Consider the following 24,602-nt stretch of genomic DNA (forward strand, 5'->3'; position numbering starts at 1 on the left):
TTTCTAATGTTAGTAGGGCCTAAGATAAGGACGGCTAGACTGTCAGGCTAGCCGTACTTAATATTGATGGCTGAATTGTAAATGAAATTTTTAGTTTGCAATGCCAAAAGCATTTGTATTTCAGACAGAACTAAAAGGTGCCGTACTGACTTCCATGTGTTTGAACCTGAATAATTACTAGATCTAGATCTAATGAGACCTGTGTACTTAACAGGCTTGAGTCGATTGGGCCAAACCTAGATCTAAGTACGGCTAGACTGGCAAGTACGGCTAGACTCTCAGTCTAGCCGTACTTAAGTACGGCTAGCCACTTCGTATAAACATATTATTATTATGCTGAACATATACAGCCGCGACCCTTATTGAAGTAATATGAAGTCCCCCGGGGTTTCTGATTCATGAGCATGCGCTGACGATCGAGTTCGAGGTAGTTAATATCTATCGTGAGCTGAATATGAAAAAGCTAGACCAGCACCACTATTACACTATCCCAAGGAGCTTAGAACTACTGTAAACTCCTTGCACTATCCAAGGCTACTATACTCTCTGGTACTATTTATAACAGCTTGGCTCATCCCGGCAAGGGAAATCACTCGCGTTTGGTTGCCAATGTAAATTGTAAACAACCTGCTGTTTTGCTTCTTATGTCACCCTCAAACTCAAAAGGTCACCCATTTCGTTCTTCCATCAATTTTCTATCAAATAACTCCGAGGATAAAATGAACAATGCAGGGGAAAGAAGGCGACGGAGGCTTAAAGATCCGTCAACTCTCAGAGTGTTTTTCTCCTCACCGTTTGGTGGCATGGAGGGCGAGAGAGTTGAATTGACGCGGAAATACTTTCCCCATTTTCACCATGCTTGTAATGCTCGGGGTATCCAGTTTGTTCCTGTCGACATGAGATGGGGTATAACCTCCGAGGCCGCTGACAATGCTCAGGTTATCAATATCTGTTTACGAGAAATTGACAGGTCTGACGTGTTTATTGGTTTCTTTGGGCAGGTGAGATTTGTGTGCACCTGCTGTTTTTAGTCCTTCCTATTTTTGTTTATACTGTCAAACCTAGTTGTACCCCCCCCCCCCCCCCCCAATTATACCACCAGCCCCGCTTACTAGCAGGTTTTGCCAATGTACAAAAAAGGAACGCCTATATGAACATTAAATTTGCGCCTTTATTATAATGCCATCGGCCAACATATATATGTCTCAGTTGTACATTTGTCATTAATTTAAACTAATGTAGCGATTTGCCCTGCATATGTACCGCCAGTGAATTGGCTGCCAGAGGTACATACTACTCCTGGCGCTTGGCACCCACACAGTGACTTCGATAATCTTTCCAACACACGTGATCTCTGCACAAGTTTGGTCTAATAGGGGCTGCTGATTTACTCGCGTAAAAATGATTTGTGCTGATTATGAAATGCTAATATTATTTAAAGACTTTGGCCAATATATTTTTTAAAAATGTGAATGAAGTCTTAAAGTTTGTGGCATATTTCGGAGAGGGTCTTCGATTGTTTCATTTTTCTCACTTTTCTTATCTACCCCATTTTCTCCCACTCATATTTGGAATAAAACCTGCAGATCTGCTTAGTCAAAAAGCTAATTTATTTTTGCCTTTTTAAAGCTATTTTGATGTTCACGTTTTATGAGAGCATACAGCTGCCCGCAAACCTAGATCTATGTTTATCAATCCCTTACAACGCTAACAGTAAAGAAATATTAGCAAATTTGGTACCAATATGCGCGTCTTTTATTCCCAAATACAAATCTACGCAATGCTTGTGGCTAAAATTCCGTACAGAAGAATTAGAGCCAGGTTATTAGCGTGACATACATAAAACGTTATATATATGCTACCAGGAGCGGCAAATTTTGCCAACAACCATGATTTACATGGTACGGCACAGCGCTAAAAATTACGCATTTTCATGATGTACCAGGTACGTCATAAGGGAACAAATAAGGGGTTAAGATTCGGTCATAAATGACAGTTTCTGTAAGATGGCTTCGACTTTTTCTTTTGTACTGTTATTGTACTTCCTTTGTTCATGTTGTAGTTTGTGTTTAAGGGCATATATACAGTCAAAGTTGTCTAAGACGGCCCCCCATTGTAGAGGAAAAAAGAGGTCTTGTCTTAGACAGGTGGACGTCCTACACAGTGTCATTATAATGTAAAAATATGGAAGGCTATTGGAAATGAGTACGTACTGGTAATTGTCTTATACAGGTGGCCGTTAGAGCAGATTCAACTGTAGTTTTGATGATCAGTTGTTCATATAGATATTTTATTTCATCATATTTATGTTTGTTTCTTATCATTACAGCGATATGGCTGGCATGGTGATTCAGATGACCTCTTGCAACGGAACTTTGACAATGCTGTAGGCAGATACCCTTGGCTGGATAAAGTCAGGGACAAAGGGGTCACTGAACTGGAGTTCTTGAGAGGTCACCTGAACCAGCCAGGGGAGATTCCAGCAGTCATATGCTTCAGGGATAAAGTGCGTAATTTTTTAGAAATGACAAATGAAATTGAAAATAAATTTCAATTAACAACGCAGTGTATTTTATCAGGCCAGCTTATATTTATACAGTTTGATTAGATGATCCACGATCTTGTTATAAAAATATTTGATACAATTTCTACTGTGTAAAAGTAGATTATTGTTTTCTTGTTACCAGCACATTCTGTTAATGGAGAAATAGTGCCTTTTAACAGCTTTTAAGTAAATGGTCTTCCCTACCCTCCCGTGAAATCAACCTGTTTTTTTATCAGGGTTCTGCTATAATCTATAACTAAATGAAGGTAGTTTCATAGGTTGACAGCAAATTGTGCTCCAGTCCATAGCAGCTCTATATATACATGATGGATTCAACTTGAAACTATTTGATTTTGTTAAGAGGTAGGGGTAAAAATAATAACAGATTTCCTGTATTGTATGTTGGTTTTTATGTTCATTGCCATGCCCTGATCATCATCATCATCATTGTTTGATAAGCAGAGTAGGAGGGAGAGTCTTGTTTGAATTTCAGACAAAATAACATAACAATATAAAATGTTTAAAATTTGTTTAATAGCTCAACGTTTCGCCTCGTGGGCTTCCTCAGGAGCAACTGAGAGGAAAACTAAATGAGCGCTGTATACTAGCAGGGAAATGGGCTTCATCATCATCATCATCATCATCATCATCATCATCATCATCATCATCGTCATCATCATCATCATCATCATCATCAGGTTTAGCTGTGCCTTTAACCCATTGTTTAAACAAATGGAACTTTTGGATGTTGCATTTCATTTCCTAGTCAAGAAATGTAATATGGTATCCAAACCAAATGGTTTTGATATTGTATAGCAGTGTGCTTAATTATGACAAGCATATTTGAAATACCTTTATCTTACCAGTGGGACGAATATGATAACACATAAACACAGTAAACAGGCAACACACTGAATTGCTATCAATTAGACTGAGGTAAAAATTGAAAACAGCTGAAAGGATTAGCCGAAACATAGTCCATGTCAAGTCCTTGAATTGAAATTTTCAGGCTTATGATGACGCAGTTCGTGAAGATGCCGTGAAAAAGGGAGACAAGAAGATGATCTTTAAGTACACCAGTGAAAGTGACCATGCCACGGAACTCATGGATGATCTCATCAGACGAGTCAAAGAAACTGATTCACAGGTGCAAAGTTCATAACGTAGAGTAGCAAGATTTTGATGGACATGATTATGATGAATCATCTGTCATAAGTTGAACTTTACAAAAGAACTTACGTCTAAATTATAAACCAATACTGATTTAATTATGTCAATGATAATAATTCTGAATCAATAATAATTGCAAAGGACATAGTGCAATTTTTAGAGCATGGGTATGTGCTTTATGAATTTAACTTAAAAAGATGAAAAAATGAATAAATGAATTACTTGTTAATGTGGAAGCAACATGACTAGGAATGCATAAAAGCTTTCTCTCAACCCACTTCACATGGAGGGAAGGCATCCGATAAGGTCTGTCACAAACATCTGTCTTTTGAATATCATACTCAATAGCCCAGTTCTCTTGTTGCTCCTATGTTGTCTTGTCTTCTTTTCTTCTACTATTGTCTTTTAATCTCATTTATTGTTGCTTGCCACGTGGAGTTCGTCTGAGGGCAGTTCACAGAAATGTTTTGATACAAGTGCAGGTCATGCCCAGCTCACCTCCATCTTTCCAGTTTGATCTACTTTGTTCTTCCCCCATGCAGTTCTGCACCTGAGATTGTGTCCTGTTTTTTATTCCAAGAAATGGTCTTGAGCCATGTTTGTAGAAAAGTTCCAGCTATTCTTTTTAAGAGAATATATGCTACTAACATTGTTCTTGGAAAGACTGTTTTTAATTTTTCTGTTATATTTTCTTATTCTCTGTTTCTCAAGTGCTGATGAGAACTGCATATATAGATGTATAACGTTGATGATCTCAGCTCTTATTTCCACCCGCCTGCCTTTGTTAAATGTCATCTTTGAACTGAGACATAATATATAAAGCCCTTTACATCCTCTAACGACTCTACTTAAATTTCCATTCTATCGTTCATTATATTTGTCCTCATACTTTTCCTTGGTGTTTTTTTGTCGTTTTTTAAATGGGAGTGTATACAGACCCGGTAACCGGGAACAAAGTCACAAAGTATACAGACCCGGTAGGGGAACTCTTTTGTGATTTCGGAAAGTTTCAGCGCCCTCTTGGCTCAGGGTAGACCTAGGTTCTTCTGGTAGATCTATGGCATAGGTTAGGTCTAGATCTAGATCTAGACAGACAGACATAAATCCTTGGTCTAGTTTCGAGGCTAGCCTAGATCTAGATCTAGATCTAAATGAAGATTGCGGATGTCTTTTCGATGAACGATCGTTTTTCCTCCGTTTTGGAGTTGGAGGAATTGCAATTTGAAGAAAAGAACAATGTCATAATTTCTCTCGAGCAGTCATCCTCTCTATTTCTCTCTCGCTCTGTTGCTCACATTCTCTTTTTCTTTGTTTGTCTCTGTCTTTCTTTCTCCCCACCTATTTCCCACTAGACGTCTATACATCTCTCTCGTTCCCTCCTGCCAACTGGGGCATGTCATACATTTTGCTAGCACTTCCCCCTGCTCTCTCTCTCTCTCTCTCTCTTTCTCTCTCTCTCTCTCTCTCTCTCTCTCTCTCTCTCTCTCTCTCTCTCTCTCTCACACACACACACACACACACACACACACACACACACACACACACACACACACACACACTACCGGGTCTGGGCGCTGAAACTTTCCGAAATCACAAAAGAGTTCCCTTACCGGGTCTGTATACTTCGTGACTTTGTTCCCAGTTACCGGGTCTGTATACACTTCGTTTTTAAATTCTCACAGTGAATCCCTTCTTTCACATCTGCTAGCACACATTGCATTTGCATGTACATATTGTCGGCCAGCTCTTCAGATGTACTTAGCCCAGAATTTGGAACATTTTTTTCATTACAATGAAGTGTCTTAATCTATGGTATTGGTTGCATGTGTGAAAGAAATATTCTGTCAACATTTAAATCCTGAAAGTTGAAAAAGGCAAGAAAAGGTATAAAAGGTGTGTAAAGTTGTTAAAAAATGAATCTATTTTTTTGCTTCCTCCTGAAAAATTTTGCTTTCTGGGCTTTGAATTAGAACACTTGAACAACTTGCAGATCGAAACTTTTGTATTTATTCGCATTGCATACCTTAAAACATAATTATTTCAATTCTGATGATTCAAATGACCATTAGCATTTATTTGGCCCTTTGCTTTATTTCAGCTCCTTGGTTTGGAGTTGAACTACTCACATCCAAATGAGGTGAAATATTTTATTAGACTATACATCTATTTGTTTACTTGTTAGAAAAACAATCTTTCGTCTCTCCTTCCTCCTGTCTCCATCTCCCTTTCTCCCTCATGTGCATACTTTTTGCTAAGAAGAAATAAGTGATTCAATGTCTTTCTTTTTTAGTTTCAAGTTCCAACCACTTCAGCACAGGTTTTCTAAACTGATGTCTATGTCTTTATTCTATATCATTAGCTTTTCTTGATCACCATTATGATTTTAAAAATGAAAATTGATCTTAATTATTATCTAATACCAGGTAGTTGATTTTTAAAATGTTGACATAATTTCTTGTGAAAAGTTCTTTGCATTTTGAATTGATCTTTGAATTCAAAATGTTCAATCTACTTTAGCTGCTTGTATTGTGACTGGAATCTTGCTCCATGATATTGTAGCCAGATTTAGTCTTTTAAAAAAAAATATTGTTTTACAGGGAGCAAAATTCATGTATGAAACAGTTTGGGACTGTTGCATGGAACTTTTGTCCGAGGCAGAAAAAGAAACCATGTCTCCCCTAGAAAAGGGGAGACAAGCACACCTGGTGTATGTGAGTTCACTCACCTCGCTCTACTGTGGGGGAGAAAAACAACTGGAAAATCTGAGTGAAATGTGTGCAACAGGTAGGAATTTGTAATCTGTACAACAAATGTATGCATTCTCACATGATTTGTTCTAGAGAAAGAGAATGCCTTCATTTATTACTACTACATGGTCTCTGATTTTGTCATTTGTTTTTTGTTTCTTTTTTGGTGGAGTAGAGGGGTGATTATTTTTTTTTTTCATAATTAAAACTTATCACCATGTCACCATTATTTGGTGGCCATGAGAGGAAGCTGGTATTACTTCTTCTTATAGTTTTATTCAAGAAGATAAAGGGATAAAGAACATGTATACTGCTATTGTTCACCCTTTTCTCCCCCTCCTCCTCCCCCTCCTCGGTTTTCACTCCTCTGGACAGTCTTTATCTGTTAGAGGCAGAGCCACATGTAAATCAACAAGCCAAGGCATAGGGCTTTTCTCAGACACTAGTTGTTATAAATGTTTTATGCTCATGTAAGCGCAATTTACATCTGTATAATAATAATCATAATAATCATGATAATAATAATTGCAGTTATATAGCATATATCCATGCTCTACAGCATGGTCCTTTCATTTTACAACTATAATATGGTCGCTTTTAAGGACAAGTGGGCTAACCCAGATTTCGAGGGTTTCCAGAAATCTTGACCTACACCAAAAGTAGGCTTTGCCCTACCTGTTGGAGAAGTTTGGCTTAATTTGGTGTGTATATTTCTTAAGTTATAAAGAAAACTCTCCTTATCTTTTAAAGAAACTGAACAAGGTGTAAATACTTTACCTTCGATTTTCTCAAAACATTATTTTTTGGGATAGCCCCCTTGTGCTAAAAAGCGACCATATATTGTCCCAGTTGACCCTATAGGAACATTCTTGGCTTCCCAGTAAGCACACAGTGCAAGGTGTGTATTGCACATTCTCAAACTCTAGCAAACTGAAAGATCTTTTGCTGTCTATAGCTGGGTACCCATTCCCACCTGGGTACAGTCTGAGAGTTTAACCAAAGATAGTACAAGACAAGATGGGCCACTTCTCTCTTTGAGCCAATTAAAAAAGTGTCCTCAAAATGTGGTGGCGCCCTCTTCACAAAAGCGCACTCTTTGCGAACAAAGTTACCCTACTTGAGTTTTAAAAAATCAAAGTGAAACTAGCAAGTTTTGGGATAAATTTCGGAAGAACGCTTTTTAAAAATGGTTACGCTGACAAAAAACCTCTTCCGGAGGAAAAGGAGATGGTTTTCTTCGTTTAATTTGACTTTAGAATGAAGGGCGAGAGGTCATTAAAATTTTAAAAAACTAAAACTCCGCACTGAACGTACCCGAACTGCTGATGAACAGCAGTCGATCTGCGCACGCAAGGAAGTGCTATTCCTATTCTTCTTCTGGAAAAACGAAAGAGAGCTTCAAAACAGACTGCAGCGCCATCTGAAGCAAAGAGCATACTTCCTGCGGACACTTTTTAGGCTGAGTGACCCATCTTGTCTTGTACTATCTTTGGTTTAACTACTAGACCAATGACATCAGTTAGGAGATGGGCTGGTTTACTCTGCTTGTGAAGGCCTAACACAGACTATGTGGGATAGGTCCCCCAGAAAGTTGAAGATACTCAATAAAATTTCTTCCTTGTGTGGGAATCAAACTTATTCCCTGTAGTTTGTAGAGCCAAAAGCATAACAATTAAACTGCAACAAAGGCCAGTGTGTATACAGAGGTATACAACAGATGTACAGTCAAACCTGTCTAACTTATTCCCTGTAGTTTGTAGAGCCAAAAGCATAACAATTAAACTGCAACAAAGGCCAGTGTGTATACAGAGGTATACAACAGATGTACAGTCAAACCTGTCTAACTTATTCCCTGTAGTTTGTAGAGCCAAAAGCATAACAATTAAACTGCAACAAAGGCTAGTGTGTATACAGAGGTATACAACAGATGTACAGTCAAACCTGTCTAACTTATTCCCTGTAGTTTGTAGAGCCAAAAGCATAACAATTAAACTGCAACAAAGGCCAGTGTGTATACAGAGGTATACAACAGATGTACAGTCAAACCTGTCTAAAACGGTATCCCAAGGGAGCCAGATAAAAATTTATGTTTTGTAGAGGGGTATTTAATTTAGGGGGAGAAGGAGTGGGGTTCTAAAGGCCCAGCAAGTAGGATCAAGGGTTGCCTGTCTGGTTGGCATGCAGTGGTCAGTACTTCACAGCTCTCAAGTGCTATCCTAGCCTCTATGATAATGGCATGCATTAGATTTACTTATTCATTTCCACCAGTGTTTGCTTCTCATTGGACCTGTTTGATCGATTAAAAACAGAAACGATTGAACCTCTCCTAAGCTACATAGTTTTGTAACTTGTTTCAAATCAAGGCTGAGAGAGCAAAGCATTTTTCGCCTCATACAGGTAAAAAACCTTCAAAAGGAAGGAATTTCTGTTTCCATTTCTGGACTGAGCAGGTTTCCATTTTTATAGAGATAATTACTAAGGAATTTATCAAAGGGAGAGTGGGGATATTCTATTATGACAGGTTTCTGTCTGAGAGGTTTTTGTTAAGGCAGGTTGGACAGCAGTTACAAAAGATCTTTATTAAATGCTTGCATATCTGTTCCATTTCCATGCAAGCCTGGAATGTTAGTCTCAGGCACGTCTGGCAGTGGAAAATCTGCACTCTTTGCTGACTTCATTAAGTACAGATGAACCTGCTATGAAGGCCACCTGAATAAGACAATCATCTGTTCAAATGGCTACTTCCCACTTCCCCCTTTAATTTTTTTCATTAAAAAAAAATAATTTTAATGACACTGTGTAAGACAGCCACCTGTTGAAGTCAAAGACTCCTACTTTTTCTCTTTAACAAGAGGTGGCTGTCTTAGACAATTTCGGCTGCACTTGTACTTTAATGTCTATTCCATTACCAGGCAAGCCTGGAGTGTTAGTTACAGGCACATCTGGCAGTGGAAAATCTGCACTCTTGGCCAACTTCATGAGATGGCTAGAACAAAAGGACAGATCGGTTTGTGTCATCTACTACTTCGTTGGCTGTGCTCCTGGAACCACAGGTGACTATTTGGCTTTATTTGGTTCTGTGTATATCATGTCACCATTTAAGTTGTAGAAATGTCATTCTTAAATCCTAATGAAGGCTCAGGTGTCAGTATCAAATTTTGCATGGTGTGGAATCCTTCAAGAATAATACATTTAAGTTTAATCCATTGAAAGGGATGACACCAAACATTTTACCTGATGGCAAAAGCTTACAGCACTAAAACATTTACTAAGCAAATCTTTTAGCTTGTTAATCTTTTTTTTTAGGTTCCATAGGTTTCATTTGGTCAGAAGACTTAATATCCTTTCAAAAATGTTTACAGCTAGTTATGAGAATTTTTTTCCTCACCCAGTCCCATCAAAATCATGCCATCTGATTAGTATAACTTGGTGCATATGATGTGTTAACTATAGTCAACACAAGATTATGATAAGGTTAGTTTTGTAGACTGTACATTGCTACTTTTTCTAGTTACAATTCACTCACTCTGGAGAGACAGTCTTAAATTCTACAAGTTAAGGAACAGTTAAGGATAGTAATCAGAATCTTATGAAAAAGAACATCACAATTACAATAATATTATATACTTTCAGCTATCCAAATAGTAGGAATGGTTACATGCATATTGATTATGTTATGATGTTGATTATGTTGTGATGTTGATTATTTTGTTGATGATGATGAGGATGATGATGAAGAAGTTTATGATACTACGGCATAGATATGAATAAAGAACATATTTCTTGATTAGATATTCAGAAGATCCTTATAACCCTATCCGTACGTTGTATCCATACGACGTGGGGAACTCTGTGCCACCACTTTCCAAAGAGGAAATTTACTCATTAATCCGATCCGTACACTTTGCATAGCAGTCTGTCAAAATGATTTTTTCAGAAATACTGAAAGTTTCAAAGAGATCTTCGCACTAGGAGTATTCTAAATTGTGAAGAATACAACCCCAGGGGTGTAAAATTACCCCTGGGTGTTTGAATAGGGTTAAAGAACGTCCCCTAAAATGAATAAGAGAAATAAACACTATCGACTTTCAGAATAGTGTTTTTTTGAGTAAATATTAGTTCTGTATTCTTGTGCTACCTTAAGTTGTGAAGTGGGCGCCCTCTATCTTGTTTCTAGTCTAGTAATGAGAATGTGAGGCAGCGTGGCGAAATCAGGTGCTCATCAAAACAGTGAAATAAAAAAACCCTGCATTTTTCTGGGTGTTGGGTAATTTTTTTCGAATTTCCTTTTTATGCCTCATCTTATATGTCCTTTTCAAAACATATTTCGATGTGGATGCTACCGAAAAACATTCAACTTCCATTCAAGATAGATGGTATTTTTTTGCCAAATGAAAGAGATTTAAAATGATATCAATAACTCCACATGCACAAAAATTGACGAGTGCCTGATTCCACGGCATCGTGACACAAAATATCTCAATGTTCTACAGAATCTTTCTCTCACTCTTGACCTCGCACCTAGTAATGAGAATGATTTTGAAGTGAATACAGAATCTTTCTTACACTTTTTACTGGACACCTAGGAGTAAAGACTATCTCAATACTTCATTTAATACTTCATTTGTATAGATTCTATTTTACACATTTTACCTCTCACCTTACCCTGAAAATGATCTCAATGTTTTTATCTGTCCTTTGTTTCACACTTTACCAAGCACCTAGTGATGAAAATGGTCTCAGCATGTTTGTACAGATTTTTTGTCGCACACATTACAATGGACTGAGTGCTGAAAATGATTTCCATGTTTCACAGATCTTTTTTCATGCACCTTTTAGCATGATTAGAATTGAAAATTATGTCGCTATGTTTTTATAGATTCTTTATCAAGCAATGCATGAGGGAACGAGAATGATTGGGATGGTTACACAGATTCGTGCTTCCTCTTATTACCTGGCACCTAGTAATAAAAAGGATCTCATTATGATTTTATTAGTCCTTTCTCACACATTTTATCCCCTTCTTAATAATGACAATGATCTTGATGTTCGTTTTTTTGGGTTTTTTTCTACAGATCCTTCCAGTATTCTGAAATACCTGGTGGCTGAACTGCAACATTTAAACGGTGATCATGAAGAACAACAAGACAAAGGCATGTCGAAAAGTCTCAGAGAAGACGAAAATGAGAATATTGATGAGTACAATTTGTACACAAATTTTAAGAATGAAATGGAACGTCTGTCCTCTGGTGGCAAGAAACTTGTGATTGTCATTGATGGGTTGCAAAACACAAGCAAATTGACCAAAACAGCAAAGGTAAGCACTTCTTGTTCCACAAAATGCTTTAATTTTCTTTTAAAGAACAGTGATAAATTGCGTCTTGACTTTTATTCAGACCAGATGAGTATTTTAAAAAAATCAAAAGCAAGACAGATGAACAAGCTTTAACGTGATACCAACAACTCCATATTTCCCAAAATCGATGAATGCCTGATTCCACCACATTGTGACACATTTTCCTCTGCTACTGGTGTCAACTTCTAGAAGTTGAGACTTGGGCTCACTTCCTGCCCAGTAGAAAAGGGGAAAATATCTGAAGTGCTTGTGTCTGTTACCAGATGGCTTTAGCAAAAAAAATAAATAGAGAAACATGATAAAATGTGAATGTGACAGAAGCCCTCTCAAAATGAGGATGAGGTCATAATTCTGTACATAATTTTCCCAGTACTATTTGTTTCACCATTTGTGACCCTTAAGTATTCACCAAAGGATTTATGAGCCCACATGTTTCATTCTACTAAGTTGCTTTCATCACATCACGTTCATGCTTATTTGTTCTACTTTACAAATTTATTTTGTGTAGATATACATTCACTTCTATAAAACCAAAGCAAGAGCTTTCCAGAAATAACAAGATCAAAATAGTCAACGTTTATGACTTATATTTCATTCTGAGACGTTGCAAGACTTAAACTGTCAGCAGAGAGCCAGAAGTCACATATTGTCCTTCTTCTCTGTTGTGCTAAACATAGCTAACTTCATTCATCCTAACGGTCTTCTTGAAATATAAATTGTATAAGTGCTCTAAGTACAGTGTAAGCTACTTATATCGACATGCTTTGGGAAGTGAATTTGATGGCGATATATAAATATGTTGATAAATGAAAATATAAAGCCAAAGAGGAAAAAACAAGGGGAGGTCAGTGGACACTGGTTACTTCCCTTGATTCTTACTCAACTACGCAGTGAAACTAACACAAGGCAGAGGGGAGGGGTGGTTGGAGTTACGGTTCCAAAGACCGAGCAACGCGAGGCGCACACTACACACCTGGCTAACTTTGTTGTAGCATCCTTGTAAGGCCTGTTTATGGCCGCTTGCTGGGGAAAATGGAAAGGCGAGGCCCTGACTCACTGACCCATGGCACTTGCCAGCGACGGACTGAGAACGGGATGGGGAAGGGAAGTGAGCGATCGGGAGTGGGGGTAGGGAGGGGATGCCCAGAGCGTGAGACGCTCACGTCTGTGAGGCACTGTACTGTGTTGGACACTCCACTGTGTAGGCCCTACATGACCTACTAAAGCCTGATGCGTCAAATAGGCTACTTGGTGGGTATGCGGACTTAAACTAATGCATTGACCATTAGCGTGGCTTTTTCCCCCATTTATGTTTGTGGGCTGCGAGGTAATAAAGCGGAGTTGGCTGAAAAAAAGTCGATATAAGAGAAATTGTTTAGTGAAGATATTAAAGGAAAAATTTCGTAATTGGAAAATATGTCGATGTGTTAAAATGTCGATACATCGGCTGTCGATATAGGTGGATTATACTGTATCTCCTTTTAGAAACATTACTGAGCTGTGTGAAATTTTGTCATTTTTGTTCTTAGGTGGAAAAAAATGTTGAGCATCCAAATTTGACATATATATTCACTATGGATAATCTAATGTTAGCTGCTTTTTATTTATCTTCAGCACCTGTACTGGTTGCCAGACAAGTTTCCAGCTGGTGTCTCTGTTGTGATGTCTACAATAACAGCGGACACAGCCACATTTGACCTTTTGGTCAAGGAGCGGGGCTTCACAAACCTGGCCATCCAACCATTGACACCAGACACTCAGCGTGAAATGTGTCAGGTAGAACATCAGTAAATAAATTAAGTTTCCTCTTTAATTAAGGTAATATCTCACAAGTTACTTACTTTAATTTTGTTTCGTTGTATAATAATATAGATTTATATATTTATATATGTATGCACTTTAAAAGTCAAGTTACTCTTGTTTTGTGTTATTTCTATTTTACTTTCCATTTACCTCCACAATCGTTCGTGTACTCACACTGCTTTCTTTGATTTATGAATGTAAGTTGAATTATTTTTTGCTAATTTATCCTCAGAAAACTCTGATTAAAAATGGTAAAGAATTGTCTCCCTCTCAGCTGGAACGAGTTGTAGCGGCAGAGCAGACACAGAACCCTCTCTTCTTGAAGATTGTCTTGTCTGTAAGTCTTTGTTATTCTTTTTCTTGACGCCATATCAATGTTGTTTCTGCTCTTTAGATTCATCAAAAATTATCGGAAGAGTCTGTTTCTGATCAAGGTATGAAAAATGTCAGCCTGTTTCCTAAGTAACTAAAAATCTGGTTGTCAGTGTTGATGATATATTTATTTCAGTACTGTTTCATGTTTAAAGCATATTGTATATTGACTTACTGCTGACGATGTGCTGTGACCGCAGTTGTTAACCCTCCCAGCCCCATTCCCGTATATTTTCAGCCGTGCTTATACCTCCCATTGTCCCAAGAGTGTATGTTCTCAGTTTCGGGGGTACTGAATCTGCGCATTTTTCTAAATTAGTGAACCTAATTATACTTTAATTTTCATAATATTTTTTCATTTACCTTTAAATATTGTTATATGTTATGATCTAAACCTCATTACAAAAATACTTCTTCACTTTTTTTAGAATGCATGCTCCTTTTTCTGAAATACTGCTATATTGGCTGGGACTGGGGTTAGAGAGTGCACAAAAATGGCTGGGGCTGGAAGGGTTAAGAGATTGAATGAAAAACTCTGATTTCATATGGTGGACCAGCATCTGTGATGTTGTGGTTAGGCGTTTTGCTGTCACACATAGGAAACCTTAGAATGATCCCCAAGTGGAGAGATTTTTGTGGAGTATTTTGGTCTTTTTGCTGGGATGTTGTATTCGTCATGTTGGCCCTGACAGGCAGGGTATGAAGCCTGCTTCCTGAATTATCTAAATTGGGTCAATGGGGGCATAAAAAACAACTGCATTTGTACAAAAAGTTTTTTTTTCTTCAATTGTAGATGGTGTAAACTTGCTCACACTTTAAGAACCATTCATATACCTTTACAGTGATTTTGATACATTTTTTTTTCTTTTAATTTTCAGGAAATATCTATCTATGGCAATTTCAGACTGCTGGACCAGAAGATTGACTCCCTCATATATTCAGATGGGTCAGTAGCAGTCTGAAATATCTTTAAAACTTTCATGAAAGAAAGAAAGAGAATTGCCGTCTTAACCCATGGTTCTCTTAAAGTAAAGAAAAGGCGTTTGCACAAAATGAATGTTTGTATCAATAGAAGAACAGTAAGCCTTTATTAAAAGTATTTGTTTCCTGAGTTTAATCATTAAACACATCCTGGAACATAAATATAAGTGTGATAGATTGCTTGTTATGAACATGAAGTGTAACAGGGAGGGCATATTTGTAAAAAAAATAATAAAATCAGCACTAAAATTTTGTCTTGTTCAGAAATTACTTGAGTTCATAAAATGACCAAAGCATGAACAAGAGAGACTATCTAAATTTAAATAAGAGTGCTGTAGATTGAAAAATGTGTATTATTCTTACAGACCCTTGAGGTAAGTGCATCATATGTATTAAGACTGAGAGAGGGGCGAGGATAAATCCTTTCTGTATCTGTCTTTCTTTCTTATTTCTGTCTGCAGAGTGAAAGATCTTCTTGACAAGGTCTTACAGAGGTTAGAAGAAGACTACAATGTGAAGGAACATCCTGATTCTTTGGTGCATCAAGTAAGTTATACCTTGGGAAAGTGGAAAGGGGGGGGGGGGAAGAATTATGTATTCCCTTTACTTGTTTTGTCCTCTCTCAGATATCCCCACATGTGATGGGGGCTCTGGTGGCCTAGAGGTTAAGGTGTTCGGTAGCGACGGAAAAATGTTCTTTTCTAAAATTATCTCCTTTCACCTCCTTTCCTGCTCTCTAGCCATATTCTGTCATCTGCTTTCGTCTCCACTTTCTGCCCCCACTCCCTCACCTCCTTTGCCCCCTCCTCTGGGCTCCTGACTCTTTCTGCAGCCTTTCCACTGCTTCTCCTTGGCTCCTTCTTACTGCTGTCTTTCAGCCTCACCCCTGATCTTCTGGTAGGAAAGAACTACACCTAGCCTTATCGGACAAGGGTGAAAAATCTCGGAGGTCCCGTGTGCAAGTTACGCACATTAAAGATCCCTTGGTGGTCCAAAATCGATAAGAGTAGGCTTCGGCTGCCACCCGGGCAAAATTAAAAATTTCCTACTAACTGAAAATATTTAATGTGTCCCGCGCGCTCATATGACCGTATGTAGTTGCGAGCACCGTAAAACACTTACCAAAAAAAAAGATTAACCATATGTGATGCGTCTCTTTTCTATGTCTTGTCTTATCTTTTAGTCTCTGTTCAGCTCTGAGTGCAAGTGGCTGGAATGCACTACTGGTAGGTCCTACTTGTTTTCTATTTCTTTGTTGTCAGTGTGTTCTATTCTTTCCAGCACTGTCATTTTCACGTTCACATGCTTCTCTATGACTCAGGTAGGTAGAGGAGTGACTCGCCTTAACTCTTCTTATCCGGGCTACGAGTATTCTCGTAACAAAGACCAATCCGGGCTACGAGTAAACTTGGAACAGCGATATGGTCTCGTCAAAGAAGCTAGTTCTGCTTGTAATTACCAAAATATGCAAATACTGTGATGCTAGCTCTGTCTGAATATTAAAATTTTCTAATGAACAGCGGTTACGTTATTTTTAACAGGTGTAGAAGCTTGAATGATGTCTCGAATATGCACGTTCACGACCGACGAAGTACTTTTTGAAGTGGCGCTGGGTTGTGAGGGGGGAATGATACTGATTTGATGAAAGTCACTCTGAAACAAGTGTTGTGGATGATAACAAACAGGACTTAGATGCATATAATAGCGATTCAGATCATGGTGAAGGGGTCAGTACTGGAATTCGCTCAGTACTGACGGGTAGATCTAGATTTATAAAATCCAATGGGACGTCGCGGGCTTGACAGTCAAGTCGGAGGGCGGAATATACCTCAAAGTCTACATTGTGCAATTGGTGTAATTCCTAAAGTCATACATTTACAAAAACTACATTCAATTTCTAACATAATTGCCAAATTTCCTTAAACCAAAGAGTATAATGTAAGAAATACAGCACTTTGAAATATATACAACGAATTCTAACTCATAAGGCATGGCAGTCCCAGGACAGGTACAGAGTCCGTGGGAGTACGGCCAGGATAAAAAGAGTTAATGAATTATTTTTGATACACTTCTGAGAGTTTTTCACTTCTGTTTCACTTTCAAGGTTTTGGCAGCAGTGGCTGTGTCACACGAAGGCCTCACCGAGTCAGAATTGATGGATATGTTTGGTGTGCAGTCACAAGTCTGGTCTCCATTCTACTTTGCTGTAGAGAATTTCCTTTTGAGTCACTCTGGGTTGCTGAGGTATGAGATTTTGAGTGATTTTATGTCACGGCGCTGTAGAATCAGATGCTCTTCAGTTTTTTACCATACAGATTTATTTGTATCATCTTAAAACATGTTAATTTGTTTTTCATCAATCATAAATAGAAGTTGAGATATTTGTGATTTAAAGAGTGGGGACTGCCTGGTGCGACAGGTAAAATTATCTGGTAAATGGCTGCCAAAGTTTGGGGACTTCCAAAGCTTGAGTGTCCTCGGAAAATGCAAGTTTACATTTTTTTGTGCTTCTTTGAAATTCAAAAGGAAATGCTACTAAACGGACGTAAAAGGGAAAAAAATATTTTATGAACATTGCCCAATGGAAATCGATGTTGACTACATTCCCTCTTTGGTCTGATTTTTCAGTTTTCATGTCCTTGTCCACTCAGATATGAGATATGTTAAGATCAAATTAGACATGGTGAATTAGATTGATCTCTCCTTAAACTTTATGTGTGCACATGAGAAATGAGCAAGAAAACACTTAATATTTATCCATTCACCCCTGATGAAGCTATAAAAAATGATAAGATAATGGGCCTTTTGTTTCTGATAATTTTATAACGATTATTTTGTGTTTCTTGATAGTGTCAGTTTTCAAGACAATTCCTACTATGTTACTGTACAGCTAGTGATATTGACAGTGATGAGGAAACCACCTTGATAATGATGTTTGATGTGTTAAAATGCTTTATCAATCATCTCTGATAAGACCTTCTTGGGAAATGGTGGCGTTCTATGATTGAAAAAAGAATGTTTGACATGGAGCATATTTCTTTCAAGTTTCGAGATTCTTTCTTTTTGTCTTACTTCACAACAAATGATGATGATGATGATGATGATGATTTCTTTGAATTCTTATGTCAATAATTGTGATTGTCTACAGGTTTGCTTTCTCAGAGCTTCAGCAAGCTGTAGAGGCTCGTTACCTCGACACACCCCAGAAAAAGTGAGAATAGAATGGATGAGGATTGTTCTTGTTCTTATTGCTCCATTACTGATGAGGATAAACATGACAAAAAAGAGTTCGAAGAGGGAAGAGTTCCCCTATTTTTTAACTGTTTTTTTTTTTTAAAGACCTATTGTTATTTAAAGAGATTTTTTAATAAAACTTATATATCAATTTTCTGGTTTTATTGTTTTGGGAGCTTCGCTAAAGTAATTTTGTTAGAAGAGTTATTGTTGTTGTTAAATTACCTGTATTACCTGTCCTGGGCAACAACGTCATTGCACACCAGACAGGTCCATAAGTGCTCAGTTCCCCCCAGCACCAAAGCCCACAAGGTATCCATACTGATTGTTCAGGTGGCTGTCTGATTATGGTGACGTCTTTCCTTTCCAGATAATCATTCCTTTCTTCCTTCTCCCCTCTCTATCCCCATTTCCCGCATCCTAATGATTGCGTGGTGTTCTGCTGTCTCCCTGTCTTCTTCATCCCGCAACTTTTTCACCAGGGTCTTCAACACTTCTCCTTTGTCAAATTTCACCTCACCATCAACCACAGCACTGCCTGCCAGCCTATCAGCCTCCTCATTGCCTTTCACTCCAGAGTGCCTAGGACAGAATATTGTTGTTGTTTAACCTGGAGCTCACTAACTTCCCATCTCTGTTAAGTAACTCGCACAACGAAAGAGTCAGTAGCTGGTTCACATGTGATCTATTTTACTTTACATACCAAATGCTATAAACATGTTCATGATCTCGGTTGCGTGGGTTTCAGTTATGTTGCTCTTTTCACCCATACTGCTTCCATATATTCTATCGTGCTTAAAATTTGATTATGGCACTTACATGACCAAAATTGGGTCGATAGTGCCGTAAAACACCTACTCAATCAATCAATCAAAAAATTTGATTAGAATCATCCCCTATTTATACAGCTGTATAACCTTGGTCTTACGTTCTCCCTTTGGACCCAAGATTTTGAATGTCTTAGCCGTGGTACCTATTATCCAAAGAGAAAAATGATGATGACATAGGTGGTTATAGAGTAATATCACTTCGATTTATTAATCAACCCCCCCCCCCCCCTCATATTGTGATGATAGGATGCTGATCAGACAGAATGCTGACCTCCTTGCCCTGATGTGTTAACAGCTTGGTTTCTTTTTGCTGAGCTGATTAGTGGGTAGGGGAATAGAGTAGAGGTATGCGAAGGATTTTTAATTGTGTGCGCACCGGTGTGTGTGTAGAACGGAAAGAGGGAGGATTTGAGGGGGGAGGGGTTGATATAGGCGTCCTCTAGCAGCATAATTACCTAACGAAAAACTCACCCTTTCTTCTTGCAGCTGATTGGGTTGCATTCTTGAGTGCAGTTTTAAACTGTTGCTTTTTGTCATAATTTTTCTTTATTCTCATAATGTACAACATATGTTGATGAACTTTTGATCTCTAAAGTCTCTTAAAAAGTATGTTTTAGACTTAGCTTTTAAAAAATAAAAATACTAAATGGGACTTGGGACTTCAAAAGTGAACGTTACAGTTAAGAGTACCTTTTAAGTTGTAGATTCTATATGTTATTTTGAGATTTTAGAGTATGCAATTTTTGTTTGTTTCAGGTTCCAAACAGTGTCAACTTTAATCAATTATTTTGAAAGAGTTAGAAAGGTAATATAATTTATTGTTTACTGAAATTCTGTAATTACATTTCTGATCAGCGAATTTCATAATGAATAGTCTAATAGCCTTGGCAACAGTGCTTGAAGAAGGTGAACAAAGTTATTTAGTTGGGCTTTAGTGTTTCTTCCAAATATGTATGCCTGTCACAACATCTGGGAAGAGTAGAATGGTAGTTTTATGTTTTGCTCTTCTTTTTTTCATATTCATCCGCATGCTTGATAAGTATTATCATTACAGCAGGTGGTGGAGGGCATCTTTCAGTGGTCCTCTTCTCAAATTTCCTGTTCATGGTTTTTCTTCTCACTTTACTTTTTACTTTTGCTTTTCTGATCCAGCAGCAATCTGACTTGAAGCACTTTGGCCTGTCAAAATGGCAAAGAATTTACAAGCTTTAACCAGCTGCATTTTGTTGCATAACAGAATATTCTCAACCTCTGGGGAGGCAGGTAGGTAGGAACAGGGTATCTAAAAAAAAGGATCCCCTTAAAGGGTATTAACTAGATCATCTTTGCACTGATTTCAACAAAACTTCGAACAAATAAAATTCAACCAGGGGGACATCAAGTTTGTATATATAGAAAAAATCAGTCAACGTGTTTGAGAAATATCAAATTTTAACAATTTCAACCGAAATCGGGTAAAATGTAAAATTTTACTTCTTTAGAATATTCAGCAACAACGGCGTGATGGGCCTGTTCTGATTTCAGGACTAAAACGATAAAACCAAGACAGTCACATCAGATGGGTATCTCACCATGCTCAAAAAGTTTAGGAGAAGTTTGGGGAGGAGAAGATGTTATGCTGTTGAGGAGGCCTGGTTCCAGTGTGATTGGGCCACACCCCGCACATCAAAAGTGGCCTTTGTATAGTTGACACAAAGGTTTGAGAAACGTCTTATGAGCTGAAAGCTTACAAATGAATTGGTTTTTCCCCTTTTTCCCTAGAACTCGGCAATAGGAGATGGTCTGAAAAATCCCCATACCGCCCGAGTGGCTGCAGAGTTGCCCTGGCTGTACCAGCTCATTGACAACAAGGAGGGTCTGACTCGGTGCTTGTGTGATCTACGGGTTTTTCACGCCTTGGAAGGGTATTCATTTCTATTATTATTAATTGTTAATGCCATCTTCAATATAGTTTAGATATTTCAGAAGTACACTGCTTTGACTCTTCCTGTTAGAGCCAACCTATGCTGAGGGGGATGCAACAGCCCAGTAGACAGACGGAAATACTTCTTAACACATTACACCCTAAGGGTCTGGACGGGAAGTCCATTCCTAGATCCTAAGCAAGGGGAAAAAACCCACCTCCCGTGAATACAAGCCTTCAAAAAACACATTTAAAAAATACTTTAAAAATTCAAAAAATCCTGAAAAAATAAAAGTTAAAACGAAAAATGAATGTAGTTTCAGAAAAATATAACTTTATGTAAGCGCAAACTGTTGGAAATGTTCTAACTTTAGTTCAATCGGTGTGTCCGACCTGTCACTCTCACTCTCAGCCTCGCAGTCGGGCCCTAGATCTAAATTCTAAATTTTCTGTGTCTGATCAATCGGAATCACCCCAAACTCTTACTACAACGTTTTCATCAAAATCTGAGTCATCTGATTTGTCATATGCTTGTTTTTGCTCAAATCCATCGTAATTTCCTTTTCCAAACTCAATTGTGTCATTTTTCAACAAGTCAAGACACTTACGAAGTGTCAGTAACGCGATCGCACTTCATTCGGCTCTTATAATACTAAAACTGCTGGCCCGAAAAATTTCGTTTTGGTATCAAACGAAAGAAGAAACCTTTTGCCATAACTATGCAAATCAAAATCTTGGCCCTGAGTCTCGTCAAGGCGAGACTTCGTTTCTAAAGACTCTAGATCGGCGCGGGCGGTTCCGGGCGAGTCAGGGTGGAGCGCGTAAGGGAATTCCCGGGCGGTCCTGGGCGAGTTAGGGTGTAATGTGTTAAAGACTTCCCGTACAGGGGAATCAAACACGTTTGTTTTGTTTGTAATGGCAAAGAGCCTAACCATTTCACCACAGATTTAGGTGAAAAAGTGTTTACTGAAAAAACCTATAATAAGTAATTTACATAATAATGCTCACTTCTCAAAGATGAAGAAGCACATTAGAGAAGGTTGTAGATTTCTTTCTGACATTCTTAAAATGTCTGTTTGTGTAGTGTTAAGTCATACTCTAGATTAAGAGTTACTTGGTGTTGCTCTGTTATTTATCCAAATTAATTGTATCCATGTTGGCTGATTGTAAAACAGAACACTGAACCCCCTCCCCCCCCTCCCCTCAGTTTTTATTCTATCTCTTCCATGACATTTTGTCTTGATGAGTTAGGCAGTTCTTGATTAGTCTAAGGTGTACAATAACCTTGCTGCTTGCCAATGTTATGTTTATATGGATTTTGTAAGTTAATCTATTCCTATTGTATTGTTGAAAGAGGATATATTTAGGGAAAAACAGTGGGCTTAATGTATTATGCAAGTGTGATTTTTCAGAAATTGCTTAACACAAAACTGACTTTAATCTTTAACTTTTCAGATGTAAGTCTAAGGTTAATTAAGTCAGACTGCAAAAACTTTATTCAAGTGGAGTAATGTTTGCTAGGCCAAACCTTTTGCACTACATGTAGCAACATAATTCTCTTATTCAGCATGATTACTTTATCCATCTTTTGTACTGTTGTCTGAGCTTTTTTTCGGTGAGCATGGCTGGAGTACCTCTTTTCTGTCATCTATGACAAAGAAGAAAAATGGAACATTTGTATGAGACACAAGTAATAAATGAACAGATACATACAAGTATATTTATTGAAAGGAAATTGACCAAGTTCACAGGCTTATCTGAGAAATGTGAAAAAATTTTGGAAAGTCTGTTTTCATTGTTAAAATTTGTTATGCATTGCAATGTGGGTGTCTGTCACAATGGTAGTTTCTGAATATCAAATTGATTAGATTCTCTAAAGGTAACAAAAAAAATAAAAAAATTACCAACTAGATCTACTGAACATTTTGTTTGATAGTTCTGTATCATAGTTTAAAAATCAAGAGGGTTAAATGTGTGGACACATGTGTTTCCTTGTATGCCATGATGTGATGCTTTTTTTGATCAGGCTTTTAGAGCCTCCTGCTGTTGTTCCTACTGAATGAAGACCTGACCTTACTGTATTTCAATGTAACTATAACATGAATTTCAACCTAAATGATGCTTGCTAGTGTTTATTTTTTTTCAATAAAAAGAAAAATATCAGGCGAATTCATCTATCTCGTCTGTGTGTCATATTGTGATGAGTGTGGCACTCCTTGCTGGGGAGTTTATAGATGGATCAACTTACTTTTGGTTTGTTTCTGATTATCTCTCAATTTTAAACAGAAAAAAGAACCCCAAGACTCCTTGTGTCAATAACATTACAGTCTGAAAAACATGAAAATTGACTTTTTCAAAATTTGTTTTTTTTAAAAATGCAACTGCAATGCTTTTAACTTTTAAGGCACTGTTTTGAGAGTTCTTTATTTTCCGTGTACATCATGCATGTTGGTCCTTATGATTTGATATTGCATTTCTAATTTTGTTTTGGGAAATTTAGCAGATTGAAATGCTAGCAGTTTAATGTGGTATACTGTAATGAAAACTGAGAACTGAGAAATGTAACTACTATTTTTATCATGAAACAAAACTCTTGTTATTGTGTTGTTCTTTAAAGAAATTTCATGTCTCTGTCTCCCTGTTCAGTCGTAGTGTTTACCAGTTGATTGATCTGTGGCGAGAAACAAACCTGGATCAACTTTCCATTTGTGAGAAACTTCTACACGCTTTTGATCGTGCTGTAAGTGATTTATACACAGTGCAGGAGATGCACTTTGACTGTGAGCCGCCCGGATATGTGGTGAGTTAGGAACAAAGTTAGGCTTAGTTTGAGGTCAAGGGATTGGGGAGAGAAGGAGAGAGGGCTGAAAAGAGAGAGGGATGGAGGACAAAATGAGGCAAGGGACAGATACACAGGGAGAAGAGAAGAGGTGAAGAAAGAGACGAAGAGAAAAGAGAAAGACAGATAGAGATAAAGAGAGGGAGAGAGAGAGAGAGAAAGAGAGAGAGAGAGAGAGGAAGAGAGAGAGAGATTGTATTGGTTTGAGAGAGAGTGAGAGAAAGAAAGAGAGAGAAAGCCTCAAAGACGTATGGACAGACAGACAGACAAACAGACAGACAGACAGACAGACTAACAGACAGACTGAAAGACAGACAGACAGAGACAGATGTGAACAATAATCTCAACATTGGTTTTAAAATTATGGCAATCTTCCTAAAACTATGAGGATACATTTTTCCAAGTACTGATAATATACAATAAGTCATCACTACTCATTTTTAGTTCTTGACCATGTTGGATGATGGCTGCGAATTTTTGTTATTCAGTTTTTAGATTACTGTTGGCAATTTCTGCTAATTCTGTTGTATTATCTAAAATTAGAATAACATTTGAATGAACACTGGCCTCATCATCTGCTCAAAATGAAACTTATACGTTGTAATAAGTAAAGACGAAAGGTGTGAATAATGACAAAATGCAGATAACAGTCTGCGACATTGTATGTCTGTTTTGTGACTGAGGTGGTGAACCACTTTAGGTAAATTAGCTGCCTTAGTGAGTTATTTTGAAATTGTTTTTAACTGAAGGATAAAAAAGGGATTCAAAATAACCACTTTTTGAAAATTGTAGTTGACATGAACATACAGGCATTCTTATTGG

The 24,602-nt window shown here is 37.8% G+C and overlaps 1 protein-coding gene across 1 annotated transcript in view; it reads left to right on the forward strand.

Moving 5' to 3' along the window:
* Positions 1–300: 300 nt before the first annotated feature.
* The window catches only part of LOC101857846 (TPR repeat-containing protein DDB_G0287407), a 45,749-nt gene continuing 21,447 nt past the window's right edge, over positions 301–24,602 (forward strand). Inside the window, exons 1-16 of the mRNA XM_005111691.3 lie at positions 301–1,001; positions 2,330–2,506; positions 3,555–3,692; positions 5,814–5,852; positions 6,313–6,499; positions 9,375–9,515; positions 11,538–11,779; positions 13,433–13,594; positions 13,854–13,958; positions 14,872–14,939; positions 15,436–15,520; positions 17,079–17,218; positions 18,123–18,185; positions 19,795–19,843; positions 20,800–20,942; positions 23,588–23,741. Coding sequence (XP_005111748.1) covers positions 645–1,001; positions 2,330–2,506; positions 3,555–3,692; positions 5,814–5,852; positions 6,313–6,499; positions 9,375–9,515; positions 11,538–11,779; positions 13,433–13,594; positions 13,854–13,958; positions 14,872–14,939; positions 15,436–15,520; positions 17,079–17,218; positions 18,123–18,185; positions 19,795–19,843; positions 20,800–20,942; positions 23,588–23,741 — 2,250 coding nt within the window. The 5' untranslated portion in view covers positions 301–644. The remainder of the gene's footprint in view (positions 1,002–2,329; positions 2,507–3,554; positions 3,693–5,813; positions 5,853–6,312; positions 6,500–9,374; positions 9,516–11,537; positions 11,780–13,432; positions 13,595–13,853; positions 13,959–14,871; positions 14,940–15,435; positions 15,521–17,078; positions 17,219–18,122; positions 18,186–19,794; positions 19,844–20,799; positions 20,943–23,587; positions 23,742–24,602) is intronic.

The sequence above is a fragment of the Aplysia californica genome, unplaced genomic scaffold (genome assembly GCF_000002075.1).
Source record: "Aplysia californica isolate F4 #8 unplaced genomic scaffold, AplCal3.0 scaffold01102, whole genome shotgun sequence".
Lineage (NCBI taxonomy): Eukaryota > Metazoa > Mollusca > Gastropoda > Aplysiida > Aplysiidae > Aplysia > Aplysia californica.